Here is a 23191-nt window from a genome sequence, read left to right as displayed (position 1 = left end):
GCAGTGGGTTTCGGGCAAAATGTGACCCATTGTCGTTTTCACTAATATTTTGTCGTAAAAGTTGTAAGGCATTAGCATTCCAATTGAGTCTCGTCGCTGGACAAACTGTTGGTTGTTGTCAAGTACCACCATTCAACAAACACCTGCCTATCCATCATCTAATTTTGTAGTTATTACGACTTGGTACATTCAGTCAAGCCTAAATGAAGTAGATAAACCTCTAATCAATCATGGTCTATGGTGTCCGGACACTAGGCACCCGGGTGTCCGGACACAAGGTCCATGGTGTCCGGACACTAGGCACCAGGGTGTCTGGACACTAGGGCCTTTGTCTCTGGACTCTAGGCACCAAAGTGTCCGGACACTAGGTCCATGGTGTCCGGACATGTCCTAAGTATGGGCAGCAAGCCAGAATTCTGGTCCAAAATAATGCTCATGAGTCAGATTTCCGATAATTTGAAAACAGCAGGGGGGGGGGGGGTTGTGGCAAAATGTGACCCATCGTAGTTTTCACTAATTGGCATATCTTCGGGATATAGTTTTAATTTCAAAACTCAAAATACATGCTTACAAAACCTCACGTAGCATAACGTAACGTCATTCCCTCCAAAACAACTCTACATTGCAATGATCGACCGAGGACTTGAAGTAAGTCTATTAAAGCCTTCTATATCAATTTCATTCGTTATTATTCGTCAATGTGTGCATCCATTCCTTAAATCAAATACCTGTATATAAATATCCATTTGTGGTGTTTAGAGAGGTAAATGAACCATTGCAAATCTAATTATGAAATTAGCTTTCAAATTGGAAGTGCAGGTGGCTGGGCAAACTGACGTTGTGTTGACGTGAATATTATAGGTGAATGTCTGCATCCAGTGCTTAATTCAAGAATATAAATATACATTATTGGTGTGTTAAGAGGTAAATGAAGCATTGCAAAGCTAATTAAGGCACTAGCATTCAAACCGAGACTCGTCGCTGGGCAAACTGTCGGTCATTGCCGAGTACATGTACCATTATTCAACAAACACCTACCCATCATCTAATTTCATTGTTATTATACCTTGGTATATTCAATCAAGGCTAAATGAAGTAGATAAACCTCTAATCTTCATGTGTATTCATGTAATTGGTGCATTAGAAAGCACACCAAGAAATTCTGAGTGATATATTCGTCAGCCAGACCCATAAGAGAAACCCCACGCAATCAATGGGTAAATATTATTACTTTTCTTCTCGATCATAGTAAACCGATTGATTTACACTTTGTTTATACAATGACCATGTCACATTAAATGCGAAAAAACTACCAAATCCACCCCTCCACTAAATGCAAACATAACGACACAATATCCTTCACTCTACACCATTTTAAAAATATGTTTAAAAACAGTTTTGTTGCTTACTAACACTTCATATGAAGATGGTAATATGCCAGTTGACCCTTAAATGTTAAGGGTTGCATGCTATGCCATGACCTTTGTTACGACCCTTACCCCTTAATAGTACCAGTACCCCATAGTCCCCACATCTATTTTTGTAACAACCTTCATATGAATAGGGATAGGGTTCAAGAGAGCCATTCCCCTGGGACCAAAAATATAAGAGGTTATGAGAATATCATGACAGTGCCACTTCATTTAATGATATGCCACCAAAATTGCTTTAAAATACATTAACAGTGATGGGTTTTATGTAAGGCTTGACAAAAATATCAAAGAAATAGAAATTAACAAATAATATGTGCAGGTATACATATTAGTGATATTTTAATATATTAAAACAATATTAGAAGGTTGATTATAGGCTAGAAAAATGGGCAAGTGGAGAAGCAGAGAATAAGTTGAAGCCTCAACTTCCCGTGACACTCTGAGCCAACTTTCTAGAAACTCTATCATGGCTACCCTACTCATGTTCGTTGGGTTGAGTCCTCGAAGAAATAAACACTGTAAAGAAAGAAATATTTGATGTCAATTATTTACTATCTAATTATAGAATATTACAAATAATTGCACTTTCATCATGAAGAATATAAATAGAATCAACATCAATATAGGTTTGCATGAAAAATTAACAGCTTAAAATGTGATATTCCAGCAAGAAAATATTTGGTTATTTCTGAATTTGCATTTTATATTATTCAGAGTAAAAAGTTCCACAAGTTTGCAAGGAAGTTGAAGTGGCTGCAAAAAAATCTAGCAGATCCAAAATCTGTATAGCTTCCCAGGGGTCCACTTCAATGCATGATGGGGAGGGGGGGAGGGAGGGGGGGAGGGGGAGGGAGGGGAGGGGGATGGTAAGGGGGAGGGAGGGGAGGGGGATGGTAGGGGGAGGGAGGGAGGATCATGGCTGCAGATAGCGTGACAGTAGACACTAATTCACAAAAGGGGGATTTAGGGGATCATTCCAAACAAGGAGAGAGTGGGGAGTCACAGGAGCTCGAGTTGGGTGTGTACAAAGACAACGAGGCCAGTTTTGGAGTCGCACCCATAAATATGTGATGCTGAATCTCTCTCCAAGATCAAGAGGCATACAGGGTGATCTAGGTAAATTCCAAGCACTCCAGTATCCATTGCTTGTCGACTGATGGTAGCAGGAGTGTGGCTGCCGAGGTTGGCTGTTTGTTCTGTCAGGGAGTGGTTAGGGACGTTGTCCGCCTGTACACAAGTAACAGTCGGCTGCAACACCCAGAGCTTCCTTCTGAGGTTCAAATCCCTAACCCCCTCCCAATACTTTGTTTACAATTATTAAACAGTTAATGAGCTCCGAAGCACCAGGAGGCTGATCATAATAATAACAACAGTTGACTGGGAAGTTTTCATGCTTGTAAAGTTTTTAATAAATGTAACCAAAGGCGTCAAAGATTGAGGAAAGATATACCCATTCGTAAGTACTGTACTTGCATAACTGCTTTGTGAATCTGACTCCTGGAAGCAAGGCTTTAAGAGATAAATCTAGCTCCCCATAACCAGTGACAGGTAATCATGTAAATGATATTGGCTAAAGAGAGCAACTAGGGGATTGTGAACCTCACCAAAATTTTTTATATAGTATGGAAAATACATAATGGATAAAAATTAACATTAAAATCTGCCTACTGATTTCAGTTGGTCATGATCCAGTGAATCAATCCCTTCCCTTGATATTGCTGCATCCATGCAATGCAGTATATGTGCATGGTCCTCCAATCGACGACGTCGCCTCCACCAAACTGACCGTCCATGGAGTCTCAGCAATCCATTCTGCAAGTTATTTACATTACTAAAATGGGTGATAATTTGATTTATTGCAAAGTTTAAAATACACATAAGAAACTCATCAGGAAGAACTGTTCCTGATCTGGACATGACCACTACATACAATCACCAATTGGTAAGCAGACAGAACAAAAATCACACTGTGGTTGTATGTGTATACACACACACACACATAATATATATATATACCAGTACATATATTACAGTATATATATGAATGTGTATATGAATGTAACAAATTATTTTATCAATGATTTTAGCATGACGTCTCTTATATTTCTTATGCTCTTCACTTAGGAAGTTAAAATATACTCTCCAAAAGTTTATTTTACAAATTGGCCTCATGCTAGATGATTGGTTTCACTTAAATTTTCAACATCCTCAGAGGCAGAGAAGTGTATACAGATGAACTAAAGCTACAGTATATATAACAGCGTAGGATGAGGTGTGAACTGTTATCCAGTTGATGTTAGCCGAGACAGTAGGTGAGGTATGAGCTGAATATTTTGTCTTGGTTGTGAGGATGTATGATGTAAGCTATCTATTGATAGCTGAATGAGTGTTTGATATGTAGTGCTTTCCTAATCAGTCTAATCTTCTGTGGTTATTGTTGTATCAATTAATTATATTGCTGTTGTTGGTCAAGATCTCTCTGGTGATAGTCTGGTTTGTGTATAGAAATGATGTAATCTTTGTGCATAGTCAGATGCCTTGAAAGAGATGTAGTTGTCTTCCCTATACAGTACAGTATATTGAAATACAGTAGTTGGGACTGACCGTCCCCAGGTGCGAATGTAAAGCATAGATGACATTTGTTTCTTTCACAGCGGCATTTCACTTGGTGTCAGGAGAGTTCTTTGTTAGCAAGTTGACAGTCTTGTGGTTCTTGTAGTAAACTGTGAACTATGTCTTCTGGCTAGTGTCAATAGGGGTCACATTTCTTTATGAATTTCACGACTTTTTCCACTATTTTATAAGCCATTGAAAAGAAATTTCTTTAGAAGAGTTTAATATATGGGACAGATTCTGTCCCTATGAACAACGACCATAGCTATGAGCAAAAGCTAGAGATGTTCAATATAGCAAAGCTAGGAGATAGTAGGAAAAAGGCGATATAATTACTATGAACAAAATAGTAACAGAAATTGACAAAAAGAGACAAAGAAGAATTTTTGAAACCTGCAACTTCAAGAACAAAAGATAACAGATTCAAGCTAAGGAAACAAAAGGTGCCCAAAAATTAAAAGAAAGTTACCTTTTTACAAACATAGTAGTAGATGGTTGGAACAACTGTGGTGTGGTGGAGGCCAAAACCATCAGTAGTTACAAAGTGTCATATGACAAAGATTATAAGGAAAACAGGATACCACGACCATAGGTCTCATCCTGTAACTACACTTAGGTATTTAGACTTAAGTAATTGCCAGGCACATGATTGGCTGGTACAGCTGGCTGGGACCCTGAGATGCCAAGGTTGCTATCTGGTAGTAAGCGAGTGTTGCCAATTAGTGGTTGGTACTGGACAAACTTGTGTACATAGTTTACATCAAGGTTACTAAGATTTCCCATGCTTGTTATGGTGCATTCTACCTTTCTGGTGGGTTATTTGTTCAGCCTGGATTGATCTACATATCCCCCAAAATTCCCTTTACCTCTTTTCAGGGGCCCAGGTCCTTGTACTAGTCTCTGGTAGGCACTTATGATTTGGAAGAGCCTGGGAAAGGGGGGTGCCTAAAGCTTGGAGGTATCTAGGTCAGTGGCATGGGAATCCATTTAAGGTAGCCCACTCGGAAAAAAACACAAAACTATTAAGTAAGACCTGGAGTTATAGAATGAATTATATAATATGCAGAGGTTATGTAGCAATTAAACATTCCCAAAAATGTGCATGTCCAGCATTAACATCCCAGGACCATGTTCCAATGAACTACAAATGGAGGACAAAACTCACGAAGAGAATCGCCACTGTCGCGCCACTAAGTGAGTGAGCACTCTGTAATGTCAGGTTGTTACAGAATCCCGAGTCATACAATGATTTGTACCCATGTACACAAAACATCCACTAAAACTAGAAGCCCACTCTACAACAAAATCAAAATCTCTATCAACATAAATCACTTATCTAAACAGTCTTGGTCTCAGCCACCCTGTTGGACTCATGGAAGAGCCAAGAGAAATAAGAGATACGAAGCATCAAGATATTTTGTTGACATGCAGTTGCTGACATCAAGTGGTATTTGAGGGTAGTTTGAAATCCTGCCCGAAACGCTTTGCGTAATAGTGGCTTTAGGCATTGTATATACAAGCTCTATCTATAAATTCATCAATGTTTGTATCTCACCTTGTATGTATGTACTTTACCTGAATAAACATTTGATTTGATTTGATTTGGTAACAAGTGGTGAGCCAATTAACAGTGTGCTTGTTGGTGATCTCTTTTTATATTGAATAGTGTTTGAAAGGGGGGGGGGGGTTGAGAGTAGGTGAATGAACTTTGTGATGGTCATTTTTGGCTGGATACTTTTCAAGGGAGATACCATCTCCCTTGCCTTATTATGATCCAGTGGGAACATCTGAAAAGATTCAAATTGTAATGGGACAAATGTTGATCTGTCCTTAATGTGCTTAGTCTTGTTCTTGAGAGGACACTGTCTAAGGAAGTCAGAATATAACCTATTATGCACATTTTAGCTGCATAAATATTAACATAAATAATAACATAAATGGTCTTACCACATGGGTGGAAAATATCCTGTTGATGTGGAAGGGTTCTTCTTTAAATACTGGTAAAAGAGAGACTATTTCATCAACAGTTGGATGAATTCCAGAACCCAGTTTATAAAATGCTGTTTTGCATTTCTCTTGATATTTTTCATCAGCAATTGTATAAAGAGCAGCTTGTAGTGATCTGCAAAGTTCATAGTTCAATGTCAAACAAATTGAGAGGAAAAGTGCACAAAACACAAAAATCCAGTGAAGAATGTAATGAAATGCATCCTTTTGTTAAGTTCTTTCAGTGGCTTCCCGATGCTACCTGCCTCGTTAGCTCCAAGCCTAATGCACCATATGAAGCCTTTACGAGTTATAAGTACATACAAGAGACCAGGACCAGATTACTAAAGCTAATAAATAATTTCATGTTATCAATCCATACATGATAACTTAGGAAATAGGGACTATAAAAATTAAAGGACAATCACGAAGACAAAGCTTAGACAATAAACAACTAGTGTTGAATATAATGAAATGCCATTTTCTGGGTGAGACCTGGAGGCTCCCCAGAGCTATTCAGGCTGATATGTATTTACTTTATTAGCTTTCTAGCATCAGTCAATGTGCATAGAGTTCTTGCCTATCAGGAGACTACGAGCCAGAACCTGGCCCCCCCCTCAGCGAGGCATGAGGAACAATGGCCTAAAGAAACCCCCATGTGGTTGGAAGCATTCTATGCCTGCCATCAAGCAGGTCTGGCACCCAAAAAGATAGGCATTCCAAAACAAACCCCTATTCTGGTGAAAATATTGCTACCAAAAGCCAAACGAATGGACAGAACTCCCCAAATGAAAACTAGCAACTAGCATGATGTCATCACATTGCCACGCCGCTGTCTGCACACCCCCCCTCCCCGAGTCACCCGAAGCGACCAGCCCCAAAGAGCCAAGAGCCATCGAACTCCCACGGTTCAGGCAATGAACCACCTGGGAACTGTTCGAATGGAGCCAGATTGTCGATCCGTGAGCAACCCGAATCCTCTCGCACAACATCCACACACCCGCGAACTCCCGCACTGTGTTGTGAGCCTGAAGGAAGGACGAACCCTATCATCCCTGGCTGGCTTGGTGAGCACTGGTCACAAAGCTCCAGCCAAGAGATGACACGTCTGTGAACACATTGAGCGAGGGCTCGGGTAGGCGCTGAAACACTGAACCCCGAAAAAGCCTAAGAGGAAGCCGGCAATCCAGCAACTAACGCTGCAAAGAGCCCCTGGAGGCTGAACTCAGCGGGCGCAAGAGAGGCAGAAGGGACGTCCCCAAAGAAACCAGAACAGCTGACGAAGTCACACCCGAACCAGCGGGTAGACCATCATGGCAAAGTTCAGGCTCCCGCACAAACCCTTGAGCAACCTCCGCATGACCTGGGAACCCCTCAAGAATAGATGAAGGCGGGAACGCAGCTAAAGCAGAGCTGCCAAAGGAAGAGACAAGGAAGCGGTCCGAGCGTCTCACACAAGACCCAGCCAAGACTGAACCTGAGAGGGAACCAGATGGGACTTCCGCCAGTTCACCAGGAACCCGAACCTGGCAAGCTGGGAAAGAACCAAATCCCCAGCGAGCAGACGTCCAGACTGACTGGGAGCCCAAACTAGACAGTCGTCAAGGTAGGCCAGAACCCAAAAACCTAACAGACACAGACGGGCCACCACAACCTGAGTAAGGCATGTGAAAATGTGTGGCGCCAGATTCAAGCCGAATGGAAAACAACGAAAGCAGTAACCTTGATGCCCCATAACAAAACCGAGCCAGTCCCTGAACCTCGGATGAATCAGGACATGCCAATACTCGTCCTTGAGGTCCAGGGACATCATGCATGTGTCCGACTCCAACAGGAGACGGACTTGGGACCTGGGTAGTCATCCGAAAACAGGGGACAATAAACTCACGGGTTCAGACGGGATAAGTCCAGAATGAACCAGAGGTTCGTGCAGTCCCATGTTAGGACCCGAGACAGGCGGGAAACCCACCTGAGGGATGAGGTCGTTTCAACCACATCCAAGCGAACCCACTCCGAGATGACCCAATAGAGCAAAGGAGAAGAGGCCTGCCTTGCCAGCTCCAAACCCCCCGAAGGAGGAAGAATCACCCAACGCTACTGCAGGCTGCACAAGATGACCCGAAAGGCCCACAAATCGTGGGACCATGCGCGAGCAAACAACAGGCCATACTAAGGGAAGCCCAGGCAGAGTACAGCTAACTGGTGCCCCAAAACTACCAAACAAAACAGCTAAAAGCTGCACCCCTAATGTACACTTGCGGGGGGCCTAGTGGAGGACCACCGAATAACAATAGGGCACCACCAGCCAAGAGGCAGACTCCCTACCAGGCAACAAAAACAAACAGAAAAAGAACAGAAAATTAGCTGCACTGTATCCTGTGCCCCAACTAGTGACGAAAACTACTCCTACCCAAAGGCAAACAAGGGCAAACAAAAAACCCCAGCTGACTCCAAGGGCAGCCAAGTACCAAGCAGTAAAAGACACAGCGGAGGTAGATCCCAAGGGTGGCCAAGTACCGAGCAGTAAAAGAAACAGTGGAGGTAGATCCCAAGGTGACCTGTGGAAGGTGGCCCTAAGCCCTAAGGGCAGTACTTACAGGGCACCTAGGGAAGCTAACTCTAGGCGCATGCAGCCTGAGTACCGAAGAATATTACTCCTGGCTCACACACCACCCATAGAGACAGTCCACACCACAAGGCAAAGAAACAAACATATTCTGGAGCCAAAGGTACACTACCTGCCAGTACCACATCAGCCAAGAACTGAAGGGTGGATCACTGGCACGAGGGTTGTGCTCCCCCATCCCCCTCCCGGGAAGGGGGGGATTGCGCAGACAGTGGCACGGCAACGTAATGACGTCATGCCAGTTGCTAGTTTTCATTTGGGGAGTTCTGTCCACTCATTCGGCTTTCGGTAGCAATATTTTTTACCAGAATAGGGGGTTTGTTTTGGGGTGTCTACCTTTCTGGGTGCCAGACTCGGTTGATGGCAGACATAGAATGCTTCCAACCACACAGGGGTTTCTATAGACCATTGTTCCTAGTGCTTCTCCGAGGGGGCCAGGTTCTGCCTCGTGGTCCCCGGTAGGCAAGAACTCTATGCACATTGACTGATGCCAGAAAGCTAATATATACATATCAGCCTGGATAGCTCTGGGGCTCACCCCAGAAAACACACTTGTAAAGTGATGAAGTAGTCATAAAACATAATGAGGCTTGCAAAACTGTATAGTAAAAATGTAAAAAGTCTTTCTTTATTACCTGAAGACTGGTCGAGCATTGAACAACCTTTTCTTTAAGGCTAATACTGCAAAATCATGGCGCTGCTGAATATCCCAAAAGTGGCGGCATAAAAGATAACGGGGAAACCAGTACCTGAAAATTAAGAATTTAAGTGAATTACTGCTATAATACACTGATACAGTAATACAGTGGGACTTCATCAAAGTCCTACAGAGGCTGAACATGTTCTATTCAATTCAAACTGTTCAACAGATTGGACCAATATTCATATCTAGGAGGGACTTCCCCCCCATCAGGTTCCAGACTCCACAAATGTCTGTGGAACCCAATAGAACATGGAAGCGCACCTGGGCAAGGGAAACAGCAAAGAAATCCAGCTCAAACATGGATAGAGGACAAGAAAAAGCCCTCATTCCTTAGTGAAGTACTATCCACCAATGGAATCAGAGACCAGGAATGGTTGATGAGCATAAAGAGCCCCTCCATGGGCTACCCCCCCCCCCCAAGCCTGTGTTAAAGACGAGTGCTTACTCTGTAGGTCAATGTTTAAGGTCATGGAGTTCCAATCAGTGGAGTTAGGTAAGGCCTGGCCCCCAGGGAAAACAATTCCCAGAAAAGTATGATCAACAATATATGGACTGACATCTGGAGAGATCAACTACCCCACTACAGCAAGGACGATGGAAACTCCTGGAAAAACCCTTAATATATCATTTATTAACCCTAAACCCTCAAAGTACAATAAATACCTTACCACTTGATCTTACATTAATTCCCCGACTCCACATAAGTGGGAGATGAGGGATTACAACCACCAAATTAGAGATAAGTCTACTTTCCTTAAAGGCAGAACACAACACTAGATAACAAACACCAGATGTGGTCACACTAGGCCACCCCAGTAAGGCAAACACTCAGGGTCTCAAAACAGTGGCTTAGAGGACACAAGCAAATACTCTTAGAACATTTATGGCACAGTAACAAATAGACATGTACTCAACTTGTTAGTTAAAGAATAAGAAGAGAGAAGAAAGGAAGGAGGTAAGAAAGATAAATAGCCACACAGCCCCAAGACGTCCACCTCTCGTCGTCACCAGATAGAAAAGAAAACATCCAGGTTGCTGCCTGCTCATAGAACTGATCGTAAGGTAACATTACTTATTCTTCCATACAAACATTTACTTGTTACTAATCAGTTCAACACATACCTAACATATAGCTTTATGCTACACTAACATTATTTATCACATAGTATACTAGCTCTGCGAGCCTCAAGTTTTGTCTAGCAGGAAAATGGGACCATTAACCAAGCAGAGGCTTCAAGAGGGCAGAGGCCCTCTTGAATAATTATAACTGCCAGAGCTTTCACACCTACAAAAAATCCCACATATAATCCCAAACATTCAAGGCCTATCACTAAAAATACTGAAGTGAATGGTCCTTAATTCATCTAAAACAAAAGCACCACGATCCTGACTCTTAGTGTATCAATTATGGAGTCAGGTTTGTAACACCCTGGAAGTACATATAAAGACTTTGGAGCAAAGATGTTATCCATGCCTGATGCTTGAGACAGAAAGGCATTGTCCCACTGTTGGTTTATTAGGAATTGACAAACATTTCTTATAGAAGACAAATGTTTGTCAGTTCATTTCATGCTTTAAGTAGGCAGTTTACCTCCATGCCAGGCTAACCTCTGATTCTCAAGTGCTCTGCACCTTGTGTGGGGCCAAAGGGGAATTTGTCAAGGCCAAAGGTGGGTCAAGAGTTTCATAGGAGCCTGGAATGCCTCATTTGGTTCACCTCAATGGTGTTCCATAGTTGGGAACATAAAGCCTGTTAGGTTTATCAAGATCTTCTTAAGCCACCTACTAACCTTCCCTAGGATCCAACTCGCAATAGTTGCCCAAGTCACAGGTACCTATTTACTGCAAAGTAAACAGAGGGACCAGGTGAAAGCAAACTCTGCCCAAAATATGTCTGTCCTATTGTGAGAAACAAACCCAGGATCTCTCAGCTGTCACCCAACTGTGCTTACCACTAAACCAATCACATAAGCTAGGTTAGTTACCTAGGGGGCACAATCCCAAAAAATCATATTGTAATGATAAAAAATCTCTTGACTAAATATGAAATAAGTTTTGGAAATAAATTATACACAATTTATCTTGCAGAAGATGGAGCCAAAATTTTTACATTACTGTACTGTGTAAACAGGTTAAAGTCTTGACTTACCCAATAGGAAAAGCTATATTCTGTCCAAAGGGTATTGAAGATATGAGGAGAACAGGGAAAACCCTGATCATGTCTCTAGGCATGTAGTAGTAAAGTTCCAACTCATGATGGTTGAGTGTGCGTAAGGTGCAGCCTGGCAGGTTTAACTGTACCATCAGCTTGATGAAGTCTCTGTAAGTTAATTTTAGCAAATTTCAACAGTAGCTTTGAAAACATGAACTTAAAAGTAAAGCACCGAGTGTAATAAAAATCCAGCATTGAATGTAATTAAATGCATCTTCAAGTGGGTCCCTCAGCAGCTCCCCAAGTTACCTACCAGGATTCAACAAGCATTTATACACCTACTTATGAACCGGTGCATCTTTTCTCAATCTTTGGCAGCTTTGTTTACATTTATTAAACAGTTTAAGAGTATCAAAACTTCCCAGTCAAATGTTGTTATTGTTATAAAAAGCCTTCTATTTCTTTAGAGTTCATAAACTGTTCAACCTTTGGCGGCTTTGTTTTTATATATTAAACAGTTTATGAGCTCTAAAGCAATAGAAGGTTTTTTATAACAATAACAATATTTGACTGGGAAGTTTCGATACTCGTAAACCGTTTAATAAATGTAAACAAAGCCACCAAAGATTGAGAAAGACGTACAGTATAGGCTCGTAACTACTTTATGAATCCAGGTCCTGGTGGCTTCCAAACCATAGGTACCACAGCAGGATCCAATAACTTACAAATTCTTACCAGAGACCAGGGTCAAAATCTGGCCACCCCCCAATAGAGACAAAGAGGAGACTGAGGATTCCTGATCACTGCAGTCCCCGTGGTGTAGTGGTTAACCCTTAAACTGCGCAATACATATATAGATGATTTCAGTAACAAAACCAAAACTGCACAATACATTAATAGCTGTTTTAGTGTTTAGCACCTTAATTTAAACGCCCCACGTGGGATAGGGGCAGCTATACAGTAGTGCAGCCACGACCGATAGTTGACAGACGCCACCTAGAAAAAAAATCGTGGCCAACATTCCTGCATGTGAGAGCATCAGTATTGAGCGAGCCACCATGGCTGACGCATGCAGCATGAGCGCACAGCACTGCTGTTCAGCTTGTGACCACAGTATCGCCTAAAAATGTCAAAATATATATGTTCATGCTATTATTTAGCGATGATAGTATTACAGAAGACCCCTGACTGATAAAACTGACCAGGATTCTGATAATAGCAGGATTGTGGTGATATTTAGCACTGTGCTCCATGGAGGGAGGAGTAATGCTGTGGGAGGGAGGGTGGTGGCATCAACTTTTGACTGTGGCCACCTTTTATTGACTGCACTCACCATACCAGCTTAGTGGTTCGCTAATGTGAACACAAATGTAGATACTTATATATAACGTGTGTATAGAGTGTAATAACAGCAATAGGAGTAGGTTGGGAGGATTTACTGGGCGCAAATCCGTAACTGTAGCCTCTGTTTACCTCAACAGTAAAATGGATACCTGGTTGTTAAACGACTTTTTGCGGGGTCATATTCCAGGGAACATAGGATTAAGGACATGCTAAAATGCTATGCATTTTAGACATGCCCAAAATGCTACGTATACTAGTGGCTGTACAAAAATGTAAGAACTCTTGTACAGGATATATAAATAAATAAAAAAAAAAAAATCACCATAGTACAAAAGAAAAACACAACAGAAAAACACAACAGAAAAGAAGAGCTCTCCAAAATAAGCAAAATCCAAAGATGCAACAACATAAGACCAGCCACCTGATTCGCATATAGATGGCAGTAAAACCGACTTACAAGGTGTTCACTCAAAGATAATTAGAGAGCCTTAAACCGTCAAGATAATTCTCCCCATCGATTCGCTGGAAAAGGCGGAGCACCAAATGATGAGCAGGTTTGGACACGAAGGCCAGAGGGCTAGAAACCAAGGCTTAGCTGGCCACCACAGTCCCCACGCTAACAAACATCTCCAGTTGGTCAAGTCTGGGAAGAAGCCAAACCAGAGAGGAGAGATGAAAGAAATCACTGATTTCAATCCTAGCCAAAATATATACACAGTGAATGCCTTAAGATCCAGGAATGAGGCAACATACACCAGAATCCTCCAGTTCCTTGCTGAGGCAAATAGGTCCACCTGGGGATGACCAAACAGGCAAATCCAACACGAAGGCTGCGTCGTTGACCATCAATTTTCTCAAAATTTAATAAAAACAAGAGAGGCCATAAGAAACATTTCACAAACCCTGCATGTGAAATATGCAAAGAGCTAAGCCCAAAGAACCAAGAAGACAAAGATCTTGCAGCATAAACCAAACTGCTGCCAACTTGTGCACTGCCATGTGTGACCAGTGCAACTAAATAGGCCAATGACCTTGACTGACATGGTGACTGCTGGAAACAAACCAAAGCCAAGACCCAAGGAGTTCATGGACAGCTTGAGCAAAGAAGGGGAAAAAGATGCCAAGGAACTAAACCTAAAAAAGATGCAGCCAGGTGATCCAAGGACACCAACCAAGCCTCCGCCTCCAGGACCAGACGAATTTGTTTGAATGCAGTCAAGGGAAAAGAAATCAAACAGACCAGAGAAAGAACCAAAGGTCCAATGAATCCCTTTAGGGAAGAATGGACAACTGGGACACCCACTTCTAAAAAGATGTCACCAAAACCACCTAATGTCCATCAAACCAGCAGAGACTGTACATAGAAGTGAGTCAGCTGCAGAGCCCATACCTATTAAGTTAAAGGCCCCTTGCATCCAGGAAATGGGAGATCCAGGAAGAGTAAAGACTAATAGCTCCACCCTGTTGGCAAAGATGCAAGAAACAAAAGGCCGACACACATAAACCCACCGAGAACATCGTGAATGCTTTTGACAGGAGGAGGAAGCTGATGCTGAAGGCAGAACCTCCATCCCTGAAAATAGGAGAGATAAGGGTGTGGGAAAACTAACGAGAAGGCAATAAACACAAAACAACAAGCGTTGAATACAATGAAATGCCATTTACTGGGCGAGACCCGGAGGCTCCCCGGAGCTATACAGGCTGATATGGATATATGAGCTTTCTGGCATTAGTCAATGTGCATGGAGTTCTTGCCTACCGGGGACCACAAGCAAGAACCTGGCCCCCTCAGAGAGGCACGAGGAGAAATGGCCTATGTGGTTGGGAGCATTCTATGTCTGTCATCGACCGGGTTTGGCACCCAGAAAGGTAGGCCCCTATTCTTGTTAAAATATTGCTACCGAAAGCCGAACGAATGGGCAGAACTCCCCAAACGAAAATTAGCAAACAAACAATGTCATCACCTTGCCACGCTGCTGTCTGCCTCCCTTTTCTAGGTTTTTCTCAATCTCTTTCAATATCAATCTTGGCAGGAGTTGGGGAGGGAAAATTTATTTATTAATTTTTCTTTAACAACTGTGAATATAAGAATATTAGTAGTTACAGATTCTAATAATTGCATAAATCATTTACAATTCCACTTACTTGAAATCAAAAACAAATTTTCGAACTCCAACTGTGAAGATTCGAAACATGTTGAAGGTGTCAGGCATTTCATTTTCCAAAGATTGTTGGAAGTTCTTTAAGTACCAAGAATATCGTTTTAAGAAATAATTCTGAATTCGAGACGGAAGTTTTTCACTTACAGTGTTATCCATACTTATTTCTTTTTTAGTTTTTCTTGAGCTTTCTGAGGACTGAATGGATGCTGGGTCTATTGCTGCATCATCAGAGGAGGTAACATTCCTGGAGGAATTAACCTTCTCACTTTCCTTGTTTGTCACACCATTACTGTTTTTAGATACCATATTTTCTTCTGGGAAGTCATTAGGTTGCTTCTGGAAATTTAAATTACTTTTGCAATGAATGTTATATTTTGAGCAAATCATTGGGGTGTAGTTATTGCCTTCAATACTTATCTTTGGCAACCACGTACAAATAGTAGCAGAATCCTTTAATTTTGTCGTCAAATCCTGCTTCCTTATTTGAGTTTTTGACATGGGTTTCTTTACCTCTCTTGTGTTAAAGGATGCTACCCGTATTAGTGTGTTATAAGGATTCTGCCAAATTGCACCATCACATAACCACAGACACTTATGGTTCATCATTCTCCATGAGGTACATCTGAAAATAAAGGAATATGGTATGAGGACAAATTTGAGCTTGTGAAAAGGTACTTTCTGACAATGTTATTATGTCACTCCAGACGTTATACATTGTACAAGATACCTTCTTATTGGTTGTGTTATATGCACAAGTGAATTTACATATTTTTGGACAATACTTAAGTAGTCTAAGTAGTTTATTACTTTGTTAGAAAGTTAGCTGGTAGGTATAAAACATTTTTGAATTTATGTTTTGAATACTGTATTCAAAATGAGCTTAGCTCTCATACAGCCAAGCCAAAGCTAGTCACACTTGGCCTCTGAGACCCATCTTTGCCTACCCGAAACTAGGATCATAATCTGCTTCGTTCTATGAGATGAAGGGAGCTTGAGAATCGGAGATCAACTCAAAACCAAGAAAACAAACATCAGAAAACACAAGTGCACCAAAAAAATACAAAGCTTAAAGGAAATTAAGCGTGCCAGAGTAAATAATGCAAACAATCATTGCTACAGAGTAAACACTAACTGACATACTCAAGTGACACCAGATGACACCTGGGCTGTCAGCCCAGGCGCCTGACAGCTGAGTAAACAGCGTTTCGGATTCGTAGTCCTAAGGTTCCAGGTTCGATCCCTGGTGGAGGCGGAGACAAATAGTGTACACCACCAGGGGACATGCATACCCTCCTCAATCCACAAACCTAAAAACTCGATCGTATAGCCCAGAAAACGGAAACCCACAGCCCCAGAATGGGGAAAAAGGGATCCCATGGAGCCACCAAGGACCCACCAGAAAGAGGTATTTCATTACATTCAATGCTGGTTTTATGGGTGGACTCCTATGGTGGCTCCTTGTTACTATATAACCATAAAGAAAAACAAAAAAGATTATTCACCAGAGGTAGAGGAGAGCCACAGAAGTAACTACCTCATGAAAGAGGAGTCAGGGAAGATTGAATTGCCCATATGAATAATGAAAGTACTCAAATTAACAGTATTCAAGATACAGTAACATATCTTCCCAGTCCTGCCAGAAGGCGTCGGTCCCGACGGCCTCAGAGTCAGGGAAGGGCGCCACGTATACCGGGAGACCCCTTGACCACGCCGACGCGAAGAGGTCCACCTCCGGGGTCCCCAAACGTCCGGGAGAGCCAACTGAACGAGTCGGCGGCAACCGTTCATTCCGTGGGTGGAAAAGGGAATGAACCGAAACACCCCCCAAACGTGAACTGCCAGGAGAGCCAAACCCCTGAGAACTCGGCAAACGAGTCACCCGAAGCGACCAGCCCCAAAGAGCCAAGGACCCCAGAGAACCCCCGCTGTTCAGGCAATGAACCATGAGGGAACAGACCGAATGAGCCTGATCATCAATCCGCGAGCAACCCGAATCCTCCGGAGCAACTGCCACACAGCCGCGAACTCCCGCAACGTGCTGCGAGCCCGACAGAAGAGCTGACCCCAGCAACCCTGGCCAGCCTTGAGCACTGGTCACAAAGCCCCAGTCAAGAGACAACACGTCTGTGAACACATCGAGCGAGGGCTCGGGTAGGTGATAAGGCACTGAACCCAAAAAAATCCAGAGGAAGCCGCCAACCCAGCAACCGATGCAAAGCCCCAAAGGCCGAACCCAGCAGTCGCAAGAGAGGCGGAAGGGATGTCCCCGAAGAAATAGGATAGCCGACTAAGCCACACCTGACTCCGCGGGTAGACCATCATGGCAAAGTTCAGGCTCCTGCACAAACCCTCGAGCAACCGCCATGTGACCCGGGAGCCCCACGAAAACAGGCGAAGGCGGGAATGCAGCGGAAGCAGAGCTGCCACAGGGAGAGACAAGGAAGCGGTCCGAGCGTCCCACACAAGACCCAGCCAAGACCGAACCTTAGAGGGAACCAGACGGGTCTTCCGCCAGTTCACCAGGAACCAAAACCCGACGATCTGGGAAAGAACCAGATCCCAGGTGAGCAGACATGTGAACTGGCTGGGAGCCCACACCAGCCAGTCGTCGAGGTAGGCCAGACCCTGAACATCTAACAAAAGCAGGTGGGCCACTACAACCTGAGTAAGGCATGTGAAAATATGAGGAGCTAGATTCAAACCGAAGGGAAGGCAACGAAAGCGGTAACACTACCGACCCAGTCCCGGAACCTTGGATGAATCAGGACATGCCAGTACAAGTCCTTGAGGTCCAGGGACACCATTCAAGCATCTGGCTCCAACAGAAGACAAACCTAGGTCAGAGACGTCATCTAAAAGGAGGGCCTATTAACACAGGTTTCGACAGGACAAGTCCAGAATGAACCCGAGTTTTGCGCAGTCCCTCGTCAGAATTAGAAACAAGCAAGAACCCACCTGAGGGACGAGATCGTTTCAAACACGCCCAAGCAAACCCACTCTGAGGAGGGGTTGAGGCCCCCAAGTCAACCCCTCCTCTGCCCCGGGAACCTCACCCCAAGGACCCGGGATTGAGCTGTCCTCTAAAACCCCCACGCCTCTAGAGAAAAGGCAGGAGCTGCTGAAAAAGCAGGAATGGAGGGGGCCCACTGGTCAGACCCAGAAGCTCCAGCTGGAGAACCAGGCTCAAATACCTCTGCGGCCATCCCAGAAGGGGACTTCCCCGAAACTGCCAGTCTCAACACCAACTAGACCCTGTCCCAACTCCGAAACCCTCAGACGTTTCGGAGCCAGAAGCAAGGGCAAAGGAACCGGACGCACGACCCAAGGGGAAGGACAAGGAGGGGCAGATGGAACCAAAGTCGAAGCGACTCCCACCCCAAAGTCCAGAGCCGTATAACCAAAACGGGGCACTTTTGCAGCATCCAGTGAAGCAAGTAACCAATTGCGTTGCAGCAACCTAAAACCTAGCATGCAATGCCGCAGCTGCCTGCACCCTCATATCATGATCAGAAGCTTGGGTGAACTGGAGAACGTACAAACAACAAACGTCACACAACTCCTGGTCAAAAGAATCACTGACCTGACAGGCAGCACGACAGAGGCACAACCTGTAACTGGTACCCCGAGACAAGGGGACAGAGCAACCATCCGACTTCCACGAAGCGAGAGGGTACTCAGGGGTCGCATCCATCAAACCACAGAGCCCCCGTGGGGTTTCCCAGGACTGTTAGTCATGGTAGTCCACTCAGGGAAAGCCCAGGCAGAGCACAGCCAGTCAGCACCCAAAACTACCAAGCAAAGTGCTAAAAGCTGCACCTCCAGGATGTGTCCACTCACAGGGTACCACCAAGACAATGACCTAATGGGGGTACCACCAAGACAATGGTAACAACCTAACACAAGGGAAAGACCCCCCACCCCCATCAGGCAGAGAAAACAAAAAGAAAATAAAAACCCCGCAAGAGGACAATGCGCTCAGGCGGTACAGAGCCAGCCACTATGACAGGTTACAACTAGCTGCACTGTACCCTGCACCCCAACTAGTGATGAAAACTACCCCCTACCCAGAGGCAAACAAGGAAACAAAATCCCCAGCTGACTCCAAAGGCGGTCAATCACCGAACAGTAAGTGAACCGCGGAAGTAGACCCCAAGGAGACTTGTGGAAAGGCAGTACTTACAGGGCACCTAGGGAAGAAAACCCTAGGCACATGCAGCCCGAGTACTGAAGAATATTACTCCTGGCTTGCACACCGACCGTAAAGACAGGACCATGCCACAAGGAACAGAAACCGAGACAAATTCTGCAGCCAGAGGCACACGACTTTGTCAGTATCACATCAGCCAAGAACTGAAGGGTGGATTGCCAGCGCAAGGGTCTGGGGCTCCCCCTTCCCTCTCTCGGGGAGGAGGGAGGGGGAGAGGGTTGCGCAGCAACCGCAGTGGTGCAGCAACGTGATAATGTCATGCTAGTTTGCTAATTTTCCTCTGGGGAGTAGCCTCGTAGCCTGGTGGATAGCCTCGGGGCCTCGGTAGCCTCGGGGCCTCGGTAGCCTCGGGGCCTCGTAGCCTGGTGGATAGCGCGCAAGATTCGTAATTCTGTGGCGCGGGTTCAATTCCCGCACGAGGCAGAAACAAATGGGCAAAAGTTTCTTTCACCCTGAATGCCCCTGTTACCTAGCAGTAAATAGGTACCTGGAAGTTAGTCAGCTGTCACGGGCTGCTTCCTGGGGTGTGTGTGTGTGTGTGTGTGGTGTGTGGGAAAAAAAAAAAAAAAAAAAAAAAAAAAAAAAAAAAAAAAAAAAAAAAAAAAAAAGTAGTTAGTAAACAGTTGATTGACAGTTGAGAGGCGGGCCGAAAGAGCAAAAAGCTCAACCACCGTAAAAACACAACTAGTAAACACCACACGGGGATTTCTGGAGATCATTGCTCCTCGTGCCTCTCTGAGGGAGACAGGTTCTGGCTCATGATCCCCAGTAGGCCCGAACTCTATGCACTTTGACTGATGCCAGAAAGCTAATATAAAAGCTATCCAGGCTGATATCCATATCAGCCTGGATAGCTCCAGAGAGCTGACAGGACTCCCCCCAGAAAGTACTATGAAGATGGAATATCACAAGCAAAACTCTCATCCTGTAACTACACAGCTAAATACTACAGCATCCCATTGACAGGTCCTGCAGGGATGACACAGTCCCATGCATTGCCAGGAGGGAAGACAACTTCAGGGCTATAGTTATTCACCCCACAGCAATCTATCTTCATATTTATTTATTTCATGTTGTTTTATTTTGTTTTGACTGAACTTCTGATCAGTTTTCCTTAGTTGGGGCTAGATCTCAGACTTCCAAGCTCCACTCACTTCATAGAAAACACCAGGTTCTAGAATTGGTCTTGTCATAGGTCACTGTGACAAGATCACAGGTCAAAAAACCAGACATGATCCTTAGGCTAATGGCACCAGCACACAAGCACTGGGGAGCTGCTGAGGGATTCTTATATATATATATATATATATATATATATATATATATATATATATATATATATATATATATATATATATATATGTGAGAAAGCTGCATGAACGCGCAAGCCATAGATCACTAAGAACTCTTTGACCCAGTATAGGTTCGAATCCTGGCCGGGTCAAAGAGTTCTTAGTGTTATGTTATGTTATGTTATGTTATATGTTTATATATTATATATATATATATATATATATATATATATATATATGTTTATATATTATATATATATATATATATATATGTTTATATATTATATATATATATATATATATGTTTATATATTATATATATATATATAAATATTAAAACTATATTTAATTATTAAATTTTAAGACTAACATCACACACTTGGTACCAATAACTTGCTTTCAAACAACCATAGCATATAACCAACATTAGACCCAATTAAATTGATTAATGGTCTTATCTTTCATCTCACTTCCAATCCTCATTATATTATCACTTTAAAGAACTGCAAGTGTACTGCACTTAAGAATTTTAAGAGGAAATTTTAGAGTTTGCAAAATTCAAACCATATTTCAATGTAAGTGAATGGCAGTGTTGAAATTAAGGCAGGCAGCAAATGGGGATGTGATATTGGCAAGAATTTCTGAAATTTCAATTTGACAAGTTTAATAATACATCACTGCTTTGGACTAACATTTTACCTTCTACTATTTTCTTTATTTACCTATGGAGAGGTGGCATTAAGCGAACGATGCCATAACTGGCACTCATCATTGTCCTGGTTTTATTTAATAGCAGCTGATTTATGAAGTGAGGGTGTGCTTCAGGATCTTGAAGTCTGCTGATCTACTGAGTGTCGTTTGTGTAGCTGGTTTGCCAAGAGTGACACTGGCCACCAGTCCAGGTAGTGGTGAATGCTTTAAGCTGGAACGTGGTCAGTGCAGGAAGCTGGTCCACTAAGGGGTAGTGCTGTAAGCTGGTCCACCGAGGGGGTAGTGCTGTAAGCTGGTCCACCGAGGGGGTAGTGCTGTAAGCTGGTCCACCGAGGGGGTAATGCTGTAAGCTGGTCCACCGAGGGGGTAGTGCTGTAAGCTGGTCCACCGAGGGGGTAGTGCTGTAAGCTGGTCCACCGAGGGGGTAGTGCTGTAAGCTGGTCCACCGAGGGGGTAGTGCTGTAAGCTGGTCCACCGAGGGGGTAGTGCTGTAAGCTGGTCCACCGAGGGGGTAGTGCTGTAAGCTGGTCCACCGAGGGGTAGTGCTGTAAGCTGGTCCACCGAGGGATAGTGCTGTAAGCTGGTCCACCGAGGGATAGTGCTGTAAGCTGGTCCACCGAGGGGTAGTGCTGTAAGCTGGTCCACCGAGGGGTAGTGCTGTAAGCTGCTGGTCCACCAAGGGGTAGTGCAGCAAGCTGGTCCACGGAGGGGTAGTGCTGCAAGCTGGTCCACGGAGGGGTAGTGCTGCAAGCTGGTCCACGGAGGAGTAGTGCTGTAAGCTGCTGGTCCACCAAGGGGTAGTGCTGTAAGCTGCTGGTCCACCGAGGGGTAGTGCTGTAAGCTGCTGGTCCACCGAGGGGTAGTGTTGTAAGCTGGTCCACCGAGGGGTAGTGTTGTAAGCTGGTCCACCGAGGGGTAGTGTTGTAAGCTGGTCCACCGAGGGGTAATGCTGTAAGCTGGTCCACCGAGGGGTAATGCTGTAAGCTGGTCCACCGAGGGGTAATGCTGTAAGCTGGTCCACCAGGGTAGTGCCAGACACTAGTCCACCAAGGGCAGTATTGGACGCTGGCCCACTGAGGGTGTTGCTGGACTCTGATTCACTGAGAGTAGTAAGTCGTTCGCCCAGCTTTGAGGCTGAACCAGGAGTAACGTTGTTATTGGGTTAGGGGCAGCTACAGCACAGGGCCATATGTGCCTTGTCATTCTCGTATTGGGAAAAACTAAGACTAGAGGCTATACACTGTGTCAACAAAAAAATTACTGCACCTTGCAGCAGATAAACACTGTTTGGCTGACACTTGGTTACCCCTGGCATCCCCCTGGAAAATGAGTGCCAGACTCCATCCTGTCATAGAGAACCAACTGGGAGACCATCAACAGACACCTAGTGATCCCAGACGATATGTGTCAGGCGTCCTGTGAACTCTGGGTAGCCGAACAAACTCAAAGTCTAAAGGCAAAATCCCGAAAGCCCAACTGAAACTAAACCCTGTCAGGCAAAAATGAAGCAATATCTTCCAGTGACCTCTGGAAGAATAAGAGCCATATACAAACTACGTCCCAAGAGTACACCAAGAGCCCACGAAGGCCCGAACCTCTCGGCCAAGCCGGCACTGGACACCGTCTCCACGCCCTGAAGAGCCAACCGAAAAACGGGAAAACAAATTCTATCAACTTCCCTGCGACCCCAAACACTAATGGTGCCAAACGTTCCGTTGGGTGGCGGTTCCTAGGGAGACCAGGTGTTAAGACGTCCGTTTGGTGTCCAGGTTGAACCACGAGTCGAACCATGAGCAGCCAACACTGTTATTGTTGATGCACATCAGCTGTTGCTTCGTTTGTTTACCAACCTTAACACGGTCTTACTAAATGGTCATAAGTGACCACACAAATATATATATTCAGTACATATATTATTTATATATGTATATATATAATATATATAATATATATATAATATAT

The 23191-nt window shown here is 44.0% G+C and overlaps 1 protein-coding gene across 1 annotated transcript; it reads right to left on the bottom strand.

Moving 5' to 3' along the window:
- Window positions 1-1628: 1628 nt before the first annotated feature.
- On the bottom strand, window positions 1629-23096 carry LOC123757968 (LETM1 domain-containing protein 1). The gene is made up of 7 exons (XM_045741978.2): window positions 21241-23096; window positions 15003-15641; window positions 11511-11681; window positions 9294-9407; window positions 5994-6168; window positions 3102-3245; window positions 1629-1949 (listed from the first exon to the last, which is right to left on the bottom strand). The coding sequence occupies exons 1-7, from the start codon at window positions 21288-21290 to the stop codon at window positions 1773-1775; spliced, it is 1470 nt and encodes a 489-aa protein (XP_045597934.1). The 5' UTR covers window positions 21291-23096; the 3' UTR covers window positions 1629-1772.
- Between the last annotated feature and the right edge of the window lie 95 nt (window positions 23097-23191).

Source organism: Procambarus clarkii, chromosome 40 (assembly GCF_040958095.1).
Source record: "Procambarus clarkii isolate CNS0578487 chromosome 40, FALCON_Pclarkii_2.0, whole genome shotgun sequence".
Lineage (NCBI taxonomy): Eukaryota > Metazoa > Arthropoda > Malacostraca > Decapoda > Cambaridae > Procambarus > Procambarus clarkii.
Note: the sequence above shows the minus strand (reverse complement) of the source record. Positions and strands in the feature narration are given on the sequence as shown.